The following is a 15892-nucleotide window of genomic DNA, read 5'->3' on the forward strand; positions in this document are numbered from 1 at the left end:
AGGTACAATGAGTTTACAGTGTTTTTAGTACAGGTTTGTCTTGTTCTGTGAGCTTTAATTTTGATGTCTTTTGAACTGAAATAATAGAGTGCTCTGATATGGTGTGGCAGCTTGCATTCGGCAACGGCATCACACAAGACAATGAAACTACATCTGGAACTAAATAAAGTGAATTTTTACCTTCAATTGTTTTGGAGAAGGATACATTGCTGAGCTATCAGCAATACAGAACATGTATCAGTAAGTAGGATTTTAAATAAATAAGTAAATAAAATCCTGCCTTTCCAATGTTATTTATCAAACAGACTCACTTATATTGATGGGAAGGACCAGAGACAAGACTCGAGGCTTGCTGTGAAGGACTGTGCTTTATTTCTTCACCTCTGATCACCCTGGTGCAGTTATTCCTTTTCTATTCACCTTCACCCCAACAGGAAGGTGCAGAGGAGCCAATTAACCAGGAACACAACCCTGTCTGCTACCATGAACCATCTCCCTTCTTTCAGCTAAGCCCGTCTGAAGGCCTACAAGCAATACCAGCAGTATTCTACACAGAGCCTCCTGTGTAATAATGAAATCCTGAGCTTACACCAGGCACCTCTGGGAGCTTTTCTGAACAGAAATTATCCAGGGGCTGTCAAAACTGAATTATATGCACCCCAAAAAGAAGGCAGCAGCTTTAAGTGCAACATACACTGTGCACTTTCCTTGTAAAGGCCATTGACTCAGGCCCCTGCACCAAAAGTTATCTACTCAAACCTCTCCTTAGCTGATGACTGCAAGGTTTTCTTTGTGATGGCTGTGCAGTTTTTCCTCACACAATGTTTTATGTATTTTTTTCTTTGTGAAGCATTTAACTGCTACTCTCAGGTTTTTTCTTAAAAAAATGTTTTACAAGTAATTGCTGATTTCCCAGGGGAGAGAGAGAGAAAAATATTTTTTCCTCTGTGTTTACAAAACTCAATTGGCTTATTACAAAAATCAAATAAAAGAGGGCAGATAATCCTTGCTCTAAGAGGCCAGTCAAGCTTTCCAACAAGCTGTTTCCAATAAGTTTAACTGGACTGTGCAAATACACAAACCACTCTTAGGGCAGCCCAGAGAAAGCTTCTTCCAGAGCTCCTTCCCTGCTGGCAGCCTTTTCCTCTCCTTCCCTCCATCTCCCACAGCAAGAGCTCCTGACTCTAAATCAACTCTCACCCCTCTGGAACATCCAAGATTCAGCTCCAGGGGAGAGCCTGAGGAGCAGAAGCGGGGCAGGATTTACCCTCCTGAGGACACTTGACCAGCCACCACCATTTTCTTTATTAACTGCTAACACAACCCACTTTGATTTTCTTTATTCAGAGCTATATTAAGCTGAAACATCTTTTCACATCAACCATCATCCTGACAAGGGAAACACCACCACAATGGATGTTCCCTTCAGCAAAATGCAGGGGAAAAAGGATGGAAGAGGATGGGCTATTTCACATGAATACAAAGAGGCCTGTTGCTAATGCCAAGTTTCTCTGGAAATTATGACAGAGCTCATGGTCCAGGGATTGCTAATTGCTAGGCACTGCAAGTTTTTTGAGGGCATCTTTGGATAATGGCTGAAGACAGGACACTCTCCAAAAAGGACAATGAGCCTAAACTAGTGCATTTAATTCAAGTGTCTAAAAACTGAAATAATTAAATCCATGACAAATTATTCCTCTTAGCCTTAAAAAAGAACAGACTGAGGGAAGGGACAATAATGACAGGGAAAAAAAAAGAATGGAGTGCAACAAAATCCTTTCACACCAAGAGATGAAGTCTCAGGACAAAAGCAGTGAAAGCATTTTCTCATTCTCTAAAAGCCCAGTGAGTAATGAAAATGAAACACTGAAGGGGGGCAGTGTGCTGAGCAGAACTGCTGTTCCCAACCAAAATCACCACTTAGCAAAGCCAGTTTTCACTACCAGTGCTACAGATCAGCCCTTCCCAAAGCTCCAGCTTCAGACTCTGAGAAAAGCTGAGCTCAGTGACACCCAAAAGACCCAGTGGTGAGTTCAGCTCACACACAACACAAACTGCAGAGTTCGACCCAAAAATCTCCAGCCTAGCATGGGCCCTAAGTGGAAGAGCTCATGAGAATACAAAGCTACATGATATTCTTACATTTTTAAGCAGACTGTTGAACAATCACCCTGAGAGAGTCCCCAGGAGCTGGAAAGCCAAGCAATGTGTGCTGGCCAAAATTAACGTTACAGATATACTACAGTGTAGTTGATACTTACAGCACCAAAGTAGGGAGCCTGATGGACAACTCCTGTGCCTTCCTCCTCCTTCACATAACCATCCACTACCACAGTAAAGGCACCTCTTTCTTTGCACTGGAACACAAAAATACCATTTTATATAGGTATGTATTTATATAGATATTTGTATTTTTATAGACATATATTTACACACACAGCAAAAGACAGTAGCTCAGAACCTGGCAGAGCCACAAGCCACACAAAAGAGGAAAGAACTGCATCAAAAATCAGTGACACAGTAAAATGTGACATCCCTAACATGACTTAATGACTTCCCATAGCCCAGGCACCTGTGTACTTCATTTGAAGAGTGTCAAGTGTGATTAAATCTCACACCTCTCCAGAAGGCCTCCAAATCAATTACTCTTCAAGCCACAGATCTTCACACAGTTCTGTGCTTAAGAGACTGCAAATCAATACACTCCTGAATGTGAGGACACAACCAAGAAAGGTACAGAAGTTTCCCTGCATTTTTTTATGTCCCCTATACCTCTGAATTAAATAAAAAGTTTGCTTTTATAGTCACACATTTTCCGTATTTCCTCCAGAGAATAAGGGCATGGTAAATACCAACTAAGAACAGAGAGAAAATCCAGAAAAAATTTGCTAAGAAAACATATGACAATTTTCAGTGTGTTCAGTATACAGATAATGAAAAATAAAGGGTTATTTACTATTCCTTAAAACAAAAATAGTAAAAATAAAAATTCTGGAGTCACAGCTGAACCAAATATGTTACAAAATATTAGGTTTGGCTTGTTCTGAAGGGAGCTATTTTGAGATAAGATCTCCATTCCAAAGAAAAAATTGTAGATGCCCCCATCTGCTCCTTACAAGTACAGCAGGACTCACAAAATTTATCCATTCCAACCCTCAGATGCACAGTCCAATATTCCAGATTCAGCTGTGTTTGACTTTCCTCTAGAAATATCAGAGCTTACTCCCTACAGAGGTTTTCCCACCTTTGCTGACTCCTGCACATCTTTCAGAACAGGAAGTGTCTCAAATGACCAAATCCCTTACAGGAGTTCCCAGCTGCCTGGCCAGCAGTGCTGCACCTCTCCTCTTTGAAAAATGTAATCAGCTTTTAATCAGATTTTTTTAAAAATTAGAAAAATTCTCTAGGCACTCTCCTATTGCTACATATTCTTTTATCATCTCTGAGCCAGAGCTAATGCAGTGCTTAAAAGCTGCACCCAGATAAATCTGATACATCAGTAAGTTTTTAGCAAAGGCTTTTAACTCTTCAGTGGGAAACTGTCTGTTACCCAAGTCATTCCCTTATGAAGACAAAGTTGGACTTAGGAGGCAGACAACACTCACCAGATGAGAAAATAAGAGAATATTGGTTAATATGTACTTGTTAATATGTATTGAAGTTTCTCTGCAATCTGAAATCAAACTTCTATTTATCATCCAGTGTTTACTCTGAGTATATTTAAAACTTAAAGGAAAAAAATTAGAGAAAAAAGTTAACAGTTTTTCAAACTTTCACTAGAATTTTAAGTACTTTAAGACAATCTAGAGGGTGTTATTAGAACCTAAGATCTTTTTATAATATAAATAAGGAATACTCAGAATGGGTTTTATTTTTGTCTTTCTGTCCTGTATCAAACACCAAACTGGTTCATCTTACCTGAATAAAATATTCAAAGAGTGGTTTGTATTTCTTGCCTTTAAGAACAATACCAGGAAACCTGAGGAGAAAGATTTACAAGAACATAAATTAACAACTTGAAAACTGGTTTTTTTCCTATTTGCTTCTTCATCTCCCTGACAGAATTTGATTTCAGAAGATGAAAATAATTTCCTGAAGTTTACTTCCCACCTCTGTGGTAACTTGGACTTGAAGAAAAAACACCTTTTCATGCATCTCTGCTACCAGTCAACAACTTGTACCTGATGGACATCAGTCAAATAATCAATGTAAATTAATAACGGAATTAAGCATTAATGACAAGCTCCTTATGGTAAAGCTGGGCAGGAATCTTCTGGATAAAACACAGTAATCATAACATGAAAGCCCTAAAGCTCATGTACAAGAGCACTAAACAATGACACAGAACACCTGAAGTTTTATGTACAGAAGACAGTGGCACAGGGAATTGCAGCCTGCGAAGCTCAGATGCCTCATTCCTTATTCTAAACTGGGCATCCAAACTCTCCACAGGCATCTCAGGGGATGATCCAGCACAGACAGGACTGGCTGAGACCCAGCTGAGCCAGACAAGGCATGGGAGGCAGAGATGGAGCCTGGCTCCCTTCAGGCCCTGACAGCAGCTGACAAAGGCAGTGATTAGGTTGGGATTTGCAGCTCAGAACTCCCCTGAAAGTGCTTAAATCGTCCAACTTCAGGGAAAAATCCACTAAAACATAATGTAATGTAATAGATGGACTGGCTCTCTGACTGTGTCCCAGCTGTGGTCTCTCCCTACTCTGTCCTTGACCTACAACTTCCAAACAACGGCCAAACCATAAAACACTTGACTCCTTCAAAGTGGGGGACTTTGCAAAGCTGTTCACTGCGCAGGAAGGACCTGCAGAAGCATTTCCTGCCAAGTTCAAGAGCACAACTCCTCAGCTCAGCACACACAATATCCTCTAGGAATAGGGGGAGATTTCTATTTTAAACCTCAGCTTTACAGATGGTTTATATGTTTTTATATTACAATCAACCTTAGGAATGCTTGAGGTGCTTAATCAGGATCAGATGATAGAAAACCATCCCAGTGCTCAGCTACACAGATGTGGAAATGGTCAGATACAGAATGTGAAGCACCAGAATTGGCTTAAAAAAAAAAAAAAGTAGTTATATTCTTATTTAACATAAGTCAGAAAGGTAAAGGTTGTGGACCACATTCCACATGATTTTCATTTTGGGATCTGAAATACTTTGTTTGTCAAAGTCCTGAACTTCAGGTTGGAAATGTATACAATGGTGTCTTCTTATGACCTAAGTTATAGCAGTAACATTTGTTTAAAATCACTTCAGCAATCCTTCACTCTCAAGAGATCAGAAATCTCTGATTTGGATTCTTTAGAATCCAAAAAGAGACAACAAGGCAAAACAGTGTGAAGAACTTAAATGCTCAATATGCCAAAGGACTGAATTCTAACACAAGAGGAAGAAAATGCTCAACAATCACATCCTACCTCTGCTAAATAAAACAAGAAGCCACTCAATGGCCAAAATTGGGGTAATACACCCAGCCCAACTCATGAGTGCCCAGCAGCCAGTTCAGGGGACTTCAGACACTGAACATTTTCCTCAGACCATTCCCTGACCTCAGCCTGATGCCTGCTATAGATTAAGTTGCATCAATTTCTCCCTCAAGGGCCTGACTGCTTGAGAATTTAAAAGTGAGCTAAAGGAAGAAAAAGGTTAAGAGCAGAAGTGGTGAAGTTCATTTCCATGAGCTTAGATACTCGTAGATCTAAATCTTTCACAGATCCATTCAACTGCCAGCTACCTTTTAATTGTCTCACATTTCACATTTGAGAAAATTAATTATTACATAACAGAAAAACTGGAGCATGACCAAAACCAGAAATCAGCTTGAAAAGAGACCATAGCACTAATACAAAAAGGATTAAAATATACTGCTCTGCAAAGAGATTTGCTAGAACCCTTATAGATGGACAGAGGTTAAAAAAAAAAGGAAATTAAAAAAAATAATCAGATATTGGAGGGGGTAAGTGGTGGTGTTAGAAATACCATTAGTCAGGGACATAAATACAACACCTGAAATGTGTATGACTGCCTTAAAGAGCAGACTCTTCAAATTTCTGATGAAGGCACCACATCAAAAGAAAGCCAAATTTTCTGTGCATTCCTGGTATAGAATGACTGCAGTCACACTGAAGTTAAATTTGTAGTATTGCATTAAAAGAATTTGGAAACAAAAGACAACAGATCAACAAATTTAATATATGAACTAACTTGCTTCTTTTTTAAGCCCAAAGCAAATGTATTGAAAAATACGTAAGAACATAAAATGGTTTTGATAGATGTTTTTAGACACTCTGAACAGGTTTCAAAAGACCAAAAAGGACAGAGTATCTGTATTTCCCAAGAGAACTGAACCACTGCTGGACCTAAAAACCACTGAGACAGGTCTAACAACCTGATTCAACTTCAGGTGATGGAGAGTCTTTAGTAAGAGAAGTGCTAAAGAACATACCACGTGAATTTGTCAAGAACAAGCCAAAGAAAGCCAACATTTTCGAGGCAGACTTGCCAGCTTAGATAACAAGCAAGCAGCTTAATTTTAGTGAGAGCTTTGACACTTTATCATTCCAATACACACAAATACTGGAACTGGAGGATACACCACCACTTCAAGAGAAAGCTGTTGTTAATTCAGTATCAGACCAAAAGAAAATTCCCAGTGGGGCCCTGGCAGTGACACTGACACTGTTCAGTGGTTCCACTGATGACTCAGAGGGGAGGAAAAAACTCCAGAGATCAGAAGTTCAGCCAAGCCTGAAGAATGAGAGCACTGAACATCATCTTCAGAAACTGAACACCAGCTTAAATTGGTACAGACCAAGTGACAGATTAAGAGCATTTTCATAGAGGGGGGAAGGGCAGAAATCAATGCAGAAATAAAAAATTATTCAACTGTCACAGTATGAGCCATCAGAACAGGAAACATCTTAAACATTCCAGCTCTGTATTTCCCTAATTTAATGATTACATGCAAGTGCTTAGCTGAAATATCCTCTATTTTTTCAATTTAAAGCTTTCAACTGCTTGATAAAAAGACAAAAATAGAAATAAATGATGCCAGTGAAGAAGGGGTGTTATTCTCAAAAGCATTTCCAGTCTTTATTTTTTTTATTGTGGTTATGTGGGGGTTTGTAGAGTTTTCTGGTTTGTTTGTTTGAATAAAGTGAGCAATCAAACATTTGTTGTATTTGACCTCTTTAACAGGCTGCTGGTTTATACAAAATTTAAGAGATGTCAAGACAGACATTTTGTCTAAAAGAGCTACAGAATTCAATACCTGCACCCCCTGCCCAATCTGACTTCTTAAATAATTCCTCTTTTTCCACCTAATCAAGATGAATAAGCACCCTGCAGAAAGCAATGACTGTCACTAATTAGAGAAGTAATATTTATTTGCTAAAAACAATGGGATTGTTTTGCCCATTTCCCTTTAAATCTTTACATAATGTGTAGAAGAAGGCATCTGGACCACACCTCCAGCATTTTCTCAAACTTTCACCTTAATGTAAACACAAAGGAGACAGGTGGACTATGGAACCTTTTTTCCCCACCACAAGCCAAGGACCCAATGAAACATTTTCTCTTTGTAGCTTCACATACAAGACCAATTTGTTCCAGCAAATTTCAGTTCCTTTTATAGATTTCTGCAATATAAACACAGATGCAGGGAAATCCATCTTCTTAACAACATTTAACTTCTGATCTAGAAAAACACTGAAAGCTAGCAAGTGTAATAATTCATGTACTTGCCTGTCAAGTATCTGATATTCAGTGTCAGATTTGTACAGTGCCACCAGCCTGGACTCCATCAAAATGTAAATCTTCCCTGTGGCTTTATCTAGAATATAAAACAGAACAGGAGTTTCACAAATCTCAGTTTAATCCCCTCATTTGCACCACTATTAAACTTTTCAATATATGCAGGATATTGTGACAATAAAACTGCCCAGAATAATCCTTTACTACTTCCCAGCTACTTCTTCCCCACACAGCCAGTTAAGGAGCACTTTCCAAGGGCTAAGTTTAAACAGAAACTACAGGATAAAACCCAGGCTGCCACTGATTTTCAGTGTGTTTTGTTGTTGCAGAGGTAGAAATCCTTGTCTATTATTGCTGAGTCAAATAAAAAAGCAATTAAGAAGTTTTAGTAAATTGTAACTGAAACAGAGGGAAATTATTGGAAGATGGACAATGACTGCATAAAATCAATGTTATTAAGTTGTAAGATAATGATTGCACTTCATGCAGCCTTCCTGAGATTTGCTATTTCAATTACATGCTTGCATTTCTTTATAAAAGAAGTATATACCAACAAAGGAAGTTAACATGAAAAATGAGTGAAATGTTATGAAGAAAGCTCATTTTCCATCCAAAACCACCCTGATTTGCTAAGTTCAATGACAAACTGTATTCAGGTTGCTACCCTGCCAACTCAAGGCCACTGTCCCACAGCACTGAGCCAGAGACATCCAAACCCAACTCAGCATCTCAGGAAAGTGAGGTTATTTCTGAAAATACCTAATATTTCTTTTTAAGATGACCAAATTTATGTTAAAACTTTTGAAAACTGAAACATACTTAGTTCTCTTCAAAGAAAGAAAACTCAAACACACGGAGTTCACTGCAAAGGTCTGGACAACCTCATGTTTAACACACAACAGATTCATGTGGTTATGCTGAAACTGGAAATTCCTACTCATTATTTTACTTTATAAAAAAAAAGGGGAGAGGTGTTTGTAGGTGAAGGTATAATTAAAGACTACAAACACACACAACCATTTTTTATGATTCTTTATTTCATCTATCAGTATTTTGTAAGGAATAGTCCTCTCAATTAATGTTAAATAACAAGAGCAGAGCCACTGGAAATCATCAGCCGCATCCAAAATGGATCTTATGCTTCAAACTATCGCTGGTTCAGCCCCAGAAAAGTTCTGTAAATTTAACATAAACCAGTCTAAAATACAAAACACAAGTACATATCCACAGGCACTGAAGGAAGAGGTGTTCAACACTTGCCTCTCAGTTTTACATATTGCAGCTCTGGGTTAACACAAAGGGCCAGATTGCTGGGCAAGGTCCAGGGAGTCGTGGTCCAGGCAACAAGAGAAACACTTGGATCTTCTTCCAGTGGGAAGCTCACAGTCACTGAAGGATCCTGAACATCCTGCAAAACAATTTAACATGCCATGTTCATCTGTGATGTAAAAGGTGAAGTGGCAGCATTAAAGTCAGAATAGAGCACCAGTCACTGAATTCCTCATTACACCAGTGCAGTCTGCCAGTCCAACAAGGCCACAGGGTCAAAATCTCCCATTAGCAGGGAGATTTGGGGGATTTGATGCCGAAACACTGAAGAAAGACAAGTGCAGATCCTATAGGCACCTCTTACAACCCTATTTTCAAAGTTTAGAACCAATCTCAAGAATCAGGAAAATCAGCAGTTTCTCAGATACTGCTAAATAAAGCCTTTTCCACACTTTCTTTTGCAGCCAGGGATTAGGAAGAACAGCCATCACATAAAGCAATTAATGTCTAATTAAGAAGCTGTTGTTAAAAAGGGGGAAAAAACATTTGGGGTACTTTAAAACAAAAATATGTCAATGTTTAAGAGTTAAAAAACCTCAGGGAAGGAGACCTTTGTCAGCAACTCTATAAAACTTCACCTTCAAATGAATCCTAAAAATCCCCTGAAAAGAAGTTTTTCTTTCAGCAAGCTACAACCCTATTCAGTCACTTCACATTTCACATATGATGAAAAGCTGCTTGTAAAAGCAAGTCTAGCCCTGCAAATGTGAAATTTTCCCTATGAAATTCCACATGCCAGCTCGGAGGGTGCCATGCACACCGACCCTAAGCCCAGAAATAGGTGCTGTGGCCTCGGCACGTCTCGTGCGAGGCGCTCTGGTTTCCATCCAGCATCATGGAACAGTTAATGGCATCATGGGACAGGCAGCTATTTATGTCTGAGCTGAGGGCTGCTCCAGAGGGAATTTTCTGTGAACATCTGGTGCAGTCAACAGTAAAACATAAATATTACATAACCCATGGCCCAGGCTCAATACCAGGCAGAGATGGAGCTCTGGGTTCTGGCGGTACCGAGTGTGAGGCAGCACTGCAGGCTCCTCACTTTGCTTTCTGAAGCACTGAGCTCACCAAGGAGATAAAAACAACTGGCAAAGCATAAAAAATACCATCCAGGTTGACAGGTAATGGTGTTGTGTAGTGTTTTAGCTGTTAGAATTTCACCTGCAGACAACGCTTCTTCAGTTTAATGCAATACCAGCTGCTGGCATTGATAACTGAGGTGTGCCTTGGACACCCAGCTCTGGTTCTGAACGTGCTTCTTGTGCTTCTGATCTGTGTCCCAGCTCTCAGAGGATCAATAAACAGTAGCCAAAGGCTGCTTTCCACTGTGAGACAGGCAACAGCTGCCTCACACCCAGAAATTACTGTGCTCACCAACAATAAATCCTGTCAGCTCACAGACCCACAACTTCCAAACACCATTTCTGGCAGATGAGAAAGGTAATTTTTGCATGGAGTGGCAGAGCAGCATCCCACCCACACACACCTCTGGCTCTAGAGTAAGAAACAGCATCTAAATATTTCATTAAGATTCAAGAAAAGAGCTTCAAGCTTTATGGAAAAAGAGAAGATAGATATACATACACACAAACCCTCTAAAAAAGTCTTTGTTGTAAAGAAAGCTCTTTTATCTGAGCCTGTATGAAATGCCAGCCAATAAGGGCAAGAAATGTAATTATTTCAGTTGTCAGACAGGCACAAATATCAAGATATCTTTGCAAATCTCTCTTTCATACATCACAAACCATTTTTTCTGCAGTATAAATACCCCTCAGGAACACTGAAAGCTCTGGTATCTCTCTGGTATCTGTGGGCTGCATTGTACTCCAAGTCTATTTAAACATTTGTTTTAAAAACACTATTTTTGGCCAGAAAACTGGCCTTTTTAGGCAAGATATAGAGACCAGATGTACAATCTGTGCTAGCTCTCTGTTCTCACAATGCGAGTGGAAGATTTACAATAGAAGGATATGGAGGCCTGGGTCAGGATTGGAAGGGATACAAAACCTCTATCTACAAACTGATGTGGAATTTGGAAAATTGGGACACAAGTTCTGCCTTCACATACATGAACATGAATTTGTTGCAAGTGAGAAGCTGCACTTGCTTCATCTTGTCACTCATTTTTAAAGGAACATTTTGTAAACCCTGCATTATATTAGGTAGAACATTTCCTGGTGTTTCCCAATGTAAATTGATGATTCTTAGAAGAATCATTATCCTACAGCTACAGAGTCTTTGACAATCTTTACAAATCTCCTCTCAGAAGATTCAAACCCTGCCAAAGACTCTATTCTTTTCAGATAGGGACAGCTGCAGCTCTTCTCTGAAAATTCAGCATGAAAATTTACCACTGCAATAAAGCCTTGAGAGCACAGAGAGGGAAGAGTTTACCACAACAAAAAAAAGTGTGTACTTTAAATACCTCTAAGTAGTAACCAAGAAAGAACTCTAAGATCAAGTGATTCAAACAAATACAGAGAAATATTATCAAAATTAACCCCTTTACCTAGATTTTTACCACCAATTTGGAGTATAATGACATGTTTAGGTACCACCAAGCAAAAAGTGCTAAAGCTTTTCAAGCTCAAACAGAAGAGAAATCTGATTGCAACTTACCTTGTAGTTCTGATGGGACTCAAAGTTGGACAGGGGGGTGTTACATGCAGTTGAAAAAGGCATGACCTTAACCCCTCTATACACCAGGCCTTTGTCATAGAGCTGCTTGAAAACCCACCTGGAAGTACACAAGGAACAAGGAATGACTTGGTGTTTCACATTTAGTAAATAAACTGCAAAATGGGGTTTCTGCTGTAGCTGGAAGTTCTTTCTAAATGACACCTTTTTTAATATAATCCACTATAAACTAAAGACAATATTTGCAAATCAAAAGGCAGAGATAATTGATTGCAACTGCATTTCTGGCAGATTTTTAGCTTTGGCTGATACCAGCAGCTTGGTATTCCATGCACTGGCTGCATAGAGATTAACCAGCAATATGGATTTGTGCTGCATCTAAATCCCTTCTCAGATTTCCTGAATACAAAGATCACCTGAAATTTGAACAATTAACAAGGCTGAAATCAGTCATAACTTAGAGAAGAGCTGTAGTGACATGGCTGCTCACCTCTTACATGATTTTAAGTTTCTGCTGCAGCAACCAGTGCCACAGCAGAGATACAGATACAAATCAGTCACCTGCAACCCACCCCAAATAAATCCTGATCATCTGAGAGCATTTTCCACAGGAGGCCACAGTTAACCATGAACTCAGTTTTCTGGTGCTGCAATTTAATATTCTACTTTGAACTCAGATCCTCACCAAGACCATAGTCTCACACTAAGGTCTAACTCTGCTTAGGAAATCATCAGTTCAGCCTGGAGCATGGCTGGACCCTTATCTTTTCTTGAAGTAATCAAGTCAGCACTTAATATTGCAAGTGACAAATTGAGTCAATGCTCAAGGTGAAAGGAATCTGGAAGAGAAACTCTTCACACAACTCAAGGTGTCCATGTGATGGACAAACCCTGAATGCTCCAGGGTTTCCTCAAGGATCATCAACATTCATCAGCTTCTCACGTCTCGCTGACTTGCACACTCAGTGCCACAGCCTGCAGGCTGTAAGGCAGGAGAGGCCAAGCCTTAAATAATCCTGCCAACTTCAACTCACAAATCAGAGCTGCTGCAGAGCCTCCTCATTTTGAATTTCACAGCAAAACTGTTAAACTCTGCTGACTTTAAAAGCTCCTTTATTCAAACTATGTTTTCAAACCATCCTGATCCCTTTTCTGGGTCCCTTTGCAGATAAATAGCTCATTGCTAAGCAACCAACCCAATCCTGGCAAGCAGCACTTCTTTCTGCAGGCTGTCATTTTGTGCTAGAGAATCTGGACCTGTATTTCAGTCAGTGTCTTGTCTTCTGTGCTTGAAATTATCATCTTCAACAAAAGACACAAGTAGACCATTGCACTGATTTTATATGTGGCCCAAAATAAGAAAATCAAGAGACATGCCCTGGCTTGCTGACATGGAAGTCCTGTAATGCCTTAATCAGAATAATTACTACACTGCAGATTAGGCAGCTAGAGAAAATACAGAATGTCACACAGATGTGCAGTCCAATCAGATTCATCCACGGGCCTCCAGCAGAAGTTCTAAACTCTCCTATGAGTGGTCACTAACCTCAGAAAAATTATATGATCCAAAGTCTGAGGTGGAAAAAGCTTCTGAGACCGTCAGCAGCATCAAGTTCTGCCACAGAGGAGCCAAACCCAGGAGTCTCTCAGAGCTGTGCACTTCTACAAAGGTGCCTCACCTTACACACAACTCCAAAGAAACCTTGTTCAACCAAAAAATGTCACCAACAGGCAAGATGTGGCTGCCTGATCCCCAGCCCAAATATGAAACATAGCAGTGAGTGACTATGTTACAGTGGAGAATTTAAGTTTATCAACTTAGACTTGTATAAATCTAGATCAGTCTTTTATAAAAATGATCCCTGAATATAGTTTCACCAGCTTTCAGCATATAAATTTAAGCTGGCTAACTGCACAAGTTTTTGTGGGAGTTAAAGTAACTTTAAATGTATGCTTACCCCCTCAGAGCATAATTAATGCAGCCTGTGACAAGTGACAGCATTCCTGCTGAAGGTGTTCTATTTGCCTTTCAAAAACAGTAACTGAAACACCTATAGAAAAAGGCTCCACTTTACTTTCTATAGAACACTGCCTACTAACAGCACACAAAAACTACTCGGAGAAACACTGAATATTTAATTCAGCTGTAAATATAACTGTAAACTCAGGGAGCTGCTCAGGAAAGGTGAGCACTAGTGGAGCTGCCAAGCTCCCAATGCAGGCCAGCATCTCCCTCCTGTGGCAATCCCACCCCACTGCACAGCCCGGGCTCCAGCTGTGCACTCAGAGCAGGGATGGGCTTCAGAGCACACCCCTGCACTGAGCACCACCATTCCCTGCCCTGAGCACCATTATCCCTGCCCTGAGCACCATTATCCCTGCCCTGAGCACCCCCATCCCTGCCCTGAGCACACCATTCCCTGCCCTGAGCACCACCATTCCCTGCCCTGAGCTGCTCACTCTTTGGAGTTTGTCACAGCCTGTCCCCTCACACAGCCATTCCAGCAGAATAAACAGAATAATAGTTTAGTCAAGGCTGCTGTTTGATGCCATAGCCCTCACTACCACTACACAAGCTCTTTTGTTATCTTAAGAAGCACCTAAAATGGTTTCCTGAACAAAAAAGCTGCTGGTGTGTGACCAGCAGAGCTGCAGAGATGATTCCCAAAGAGCTCCCTGCAGCAGAGCCCACCTGAAACACAGCACCTGCCAAAGATGAGATGGTTCTAACACGAAGTCACTTACAGGTGGGGACCACGTTTTGATTAAAAAGTCATCCCAATATTTCAGACAATAACCTCACAAAACATGGTTTAAACCTTACATTTGAAAAATGTTGATACTTTGCAAGAAAGGGGCCCCAGGTTTGTAAGCTAAAATTGAAAATGCAGTGCCTTCTGAAAAAAAAAATCTAAGGAAACCACAGAGCTCCTTTCTAATGAGAAATAAAAGACATTTACTCAAAGAAGTGGGAAATCAAACCCTGTTCCTCTAATTCTGCTACATTTCTCCTCACACAAATAAATTTAGTTGCATCCTCTTGGCTGTGGGAGCAGCACTCAGACCTTTACTGAAGAAAGATGCAGTTTGGGAAAAGGTGAAATTCAATGCATATTTCAGCTTCTTGTTAAGAGAAAATCTGGTCCCTAAAGGTGCAAGGAATGCTTAACTTTGAAAGTGGTGAGAGTTTGTTGTTCCTGAAGTGCCATGAGGTTTGAGCCCAGTCAGTAACAAAGCCTTGCTCTCCCCAGAATTCCCAAAAAACCAGAACCTTCCTGCAGAATTTGTTCATCCAAATCACACATTCAGCACACAAACACCACACAGATATAACCAAACTCCTGCAAAGGGAGCTTTTGCTTCCAAAAGATACTAAATCAGTCAATGCAGCACTGCAAACACCCCTGGCATCCCACACAGCATCCACATCTCTCCCTACCCTAAAGCAAGCTGCACTTCTCAAACACCTACATCCAGCTCACATCAAAGAGAAGGATTTCATCTTGGAGCTTCCCAAGTCCTTAATGCCATTCCTTTGAGGGATCAAGGGGTTCTGTTTGCAATGATCAGTATCTAAAGTTTTCTAAGGTTTTGAGAACTCCAGTCTTTCCAGAGACCTCATAACTAACACTGAGATTTATTTTCAAACACATATAAAGTGCTTTTCTTCCTTTTTTGTCTTTAAAGAAAAAACAGCAGGAACTGTAAACAGTTCTGTGGCCATTAGACAGCAGGATCTACAGGTCTATGATTTCAACATATCCATGGTACTTAGGTAAATGGACAAAATTATTGCTGTGTGACCTCCCATCAGTTCACATCAAGATAAAAGGACAATTTTATAGCCTCTGTAGACCTACCAAACAAACCCAGGCACAAACACCATGCTGTGTAAGAAGTCCTGTCATTTTAAAGCAAACACTGCCTCCTAACAGCACCATGGGAAGCAGAGCTCCTGAGGGAAAGGTTTTCCTGCAACTCATGGACAACACTTGAAAAACAAGAGGAAATTAAAATGAAAGCAACATGCAAAAACAGATGCTTAGGGACAAAAAAAAAGTACTCAAAAAACCCTGGATGTGAATCAAAAATCATAAGCCTATGTGGAACATGAATTCCAATAACAAACACAACCTATCTTTAGAATAGCATCTTG

The 15892-nt window shown here is 40.1% G+C and overlaps 1 protein-coding gene across 6 annotated transcripts in view; it reads right to left on the reverse strand.

The window, feature by feature from the left end:
- The window catches only part of IARS1 (isoleucyl-tRNA synthetase 1), a 94346-nt gene that overhangs the window by 65161 nt on the left and 13293 nt on the right, over positions 1 to 15892 (reverse strand). For all 6 annotated transcript variants that reach the window (XM_064432251.1, XM_064432248.1, XM_064432246.1 and 3 more), the window contains exons 7-11: positions 11719 to 11836; positions 9031 to 9178; positions 7762 to 7849; positions 3919 to 3979; positions 2262 to 2357 (exon numbers count right to left, since the gene is read on the reverse strand). In XM_064432251.1, the coding sequence (XP_064288321.1) occupies positions 2262 to 2357; positions 3919 to 3979; positions 7762 to 7849; positions 9031 to 9178; positions 11719 to 11836 (511 nt within the window). The remainder of the gene's footprint in view (positions 1 to 2261; positions 2358 to 3918; positions 3980 to 7761; positions 7850 to 9030; positions 9179 to 11718; positions 11837 to 15892) is intronic.

The sequence above is a fragment of the Passer domesticus genome, chromosome 9 (assembly GCF_036417665.1).
Source record: "Passer domesticus isolate bPasDom1 chromosome 9, bPasDom1.hap1, whole genome shotgun sequence".
Taxonomy (NCBI): Eukaryota; Metazoa; Chordata; class Aves; order Passeriformes; family Passeridae; genus Passer; species Passer domesticus.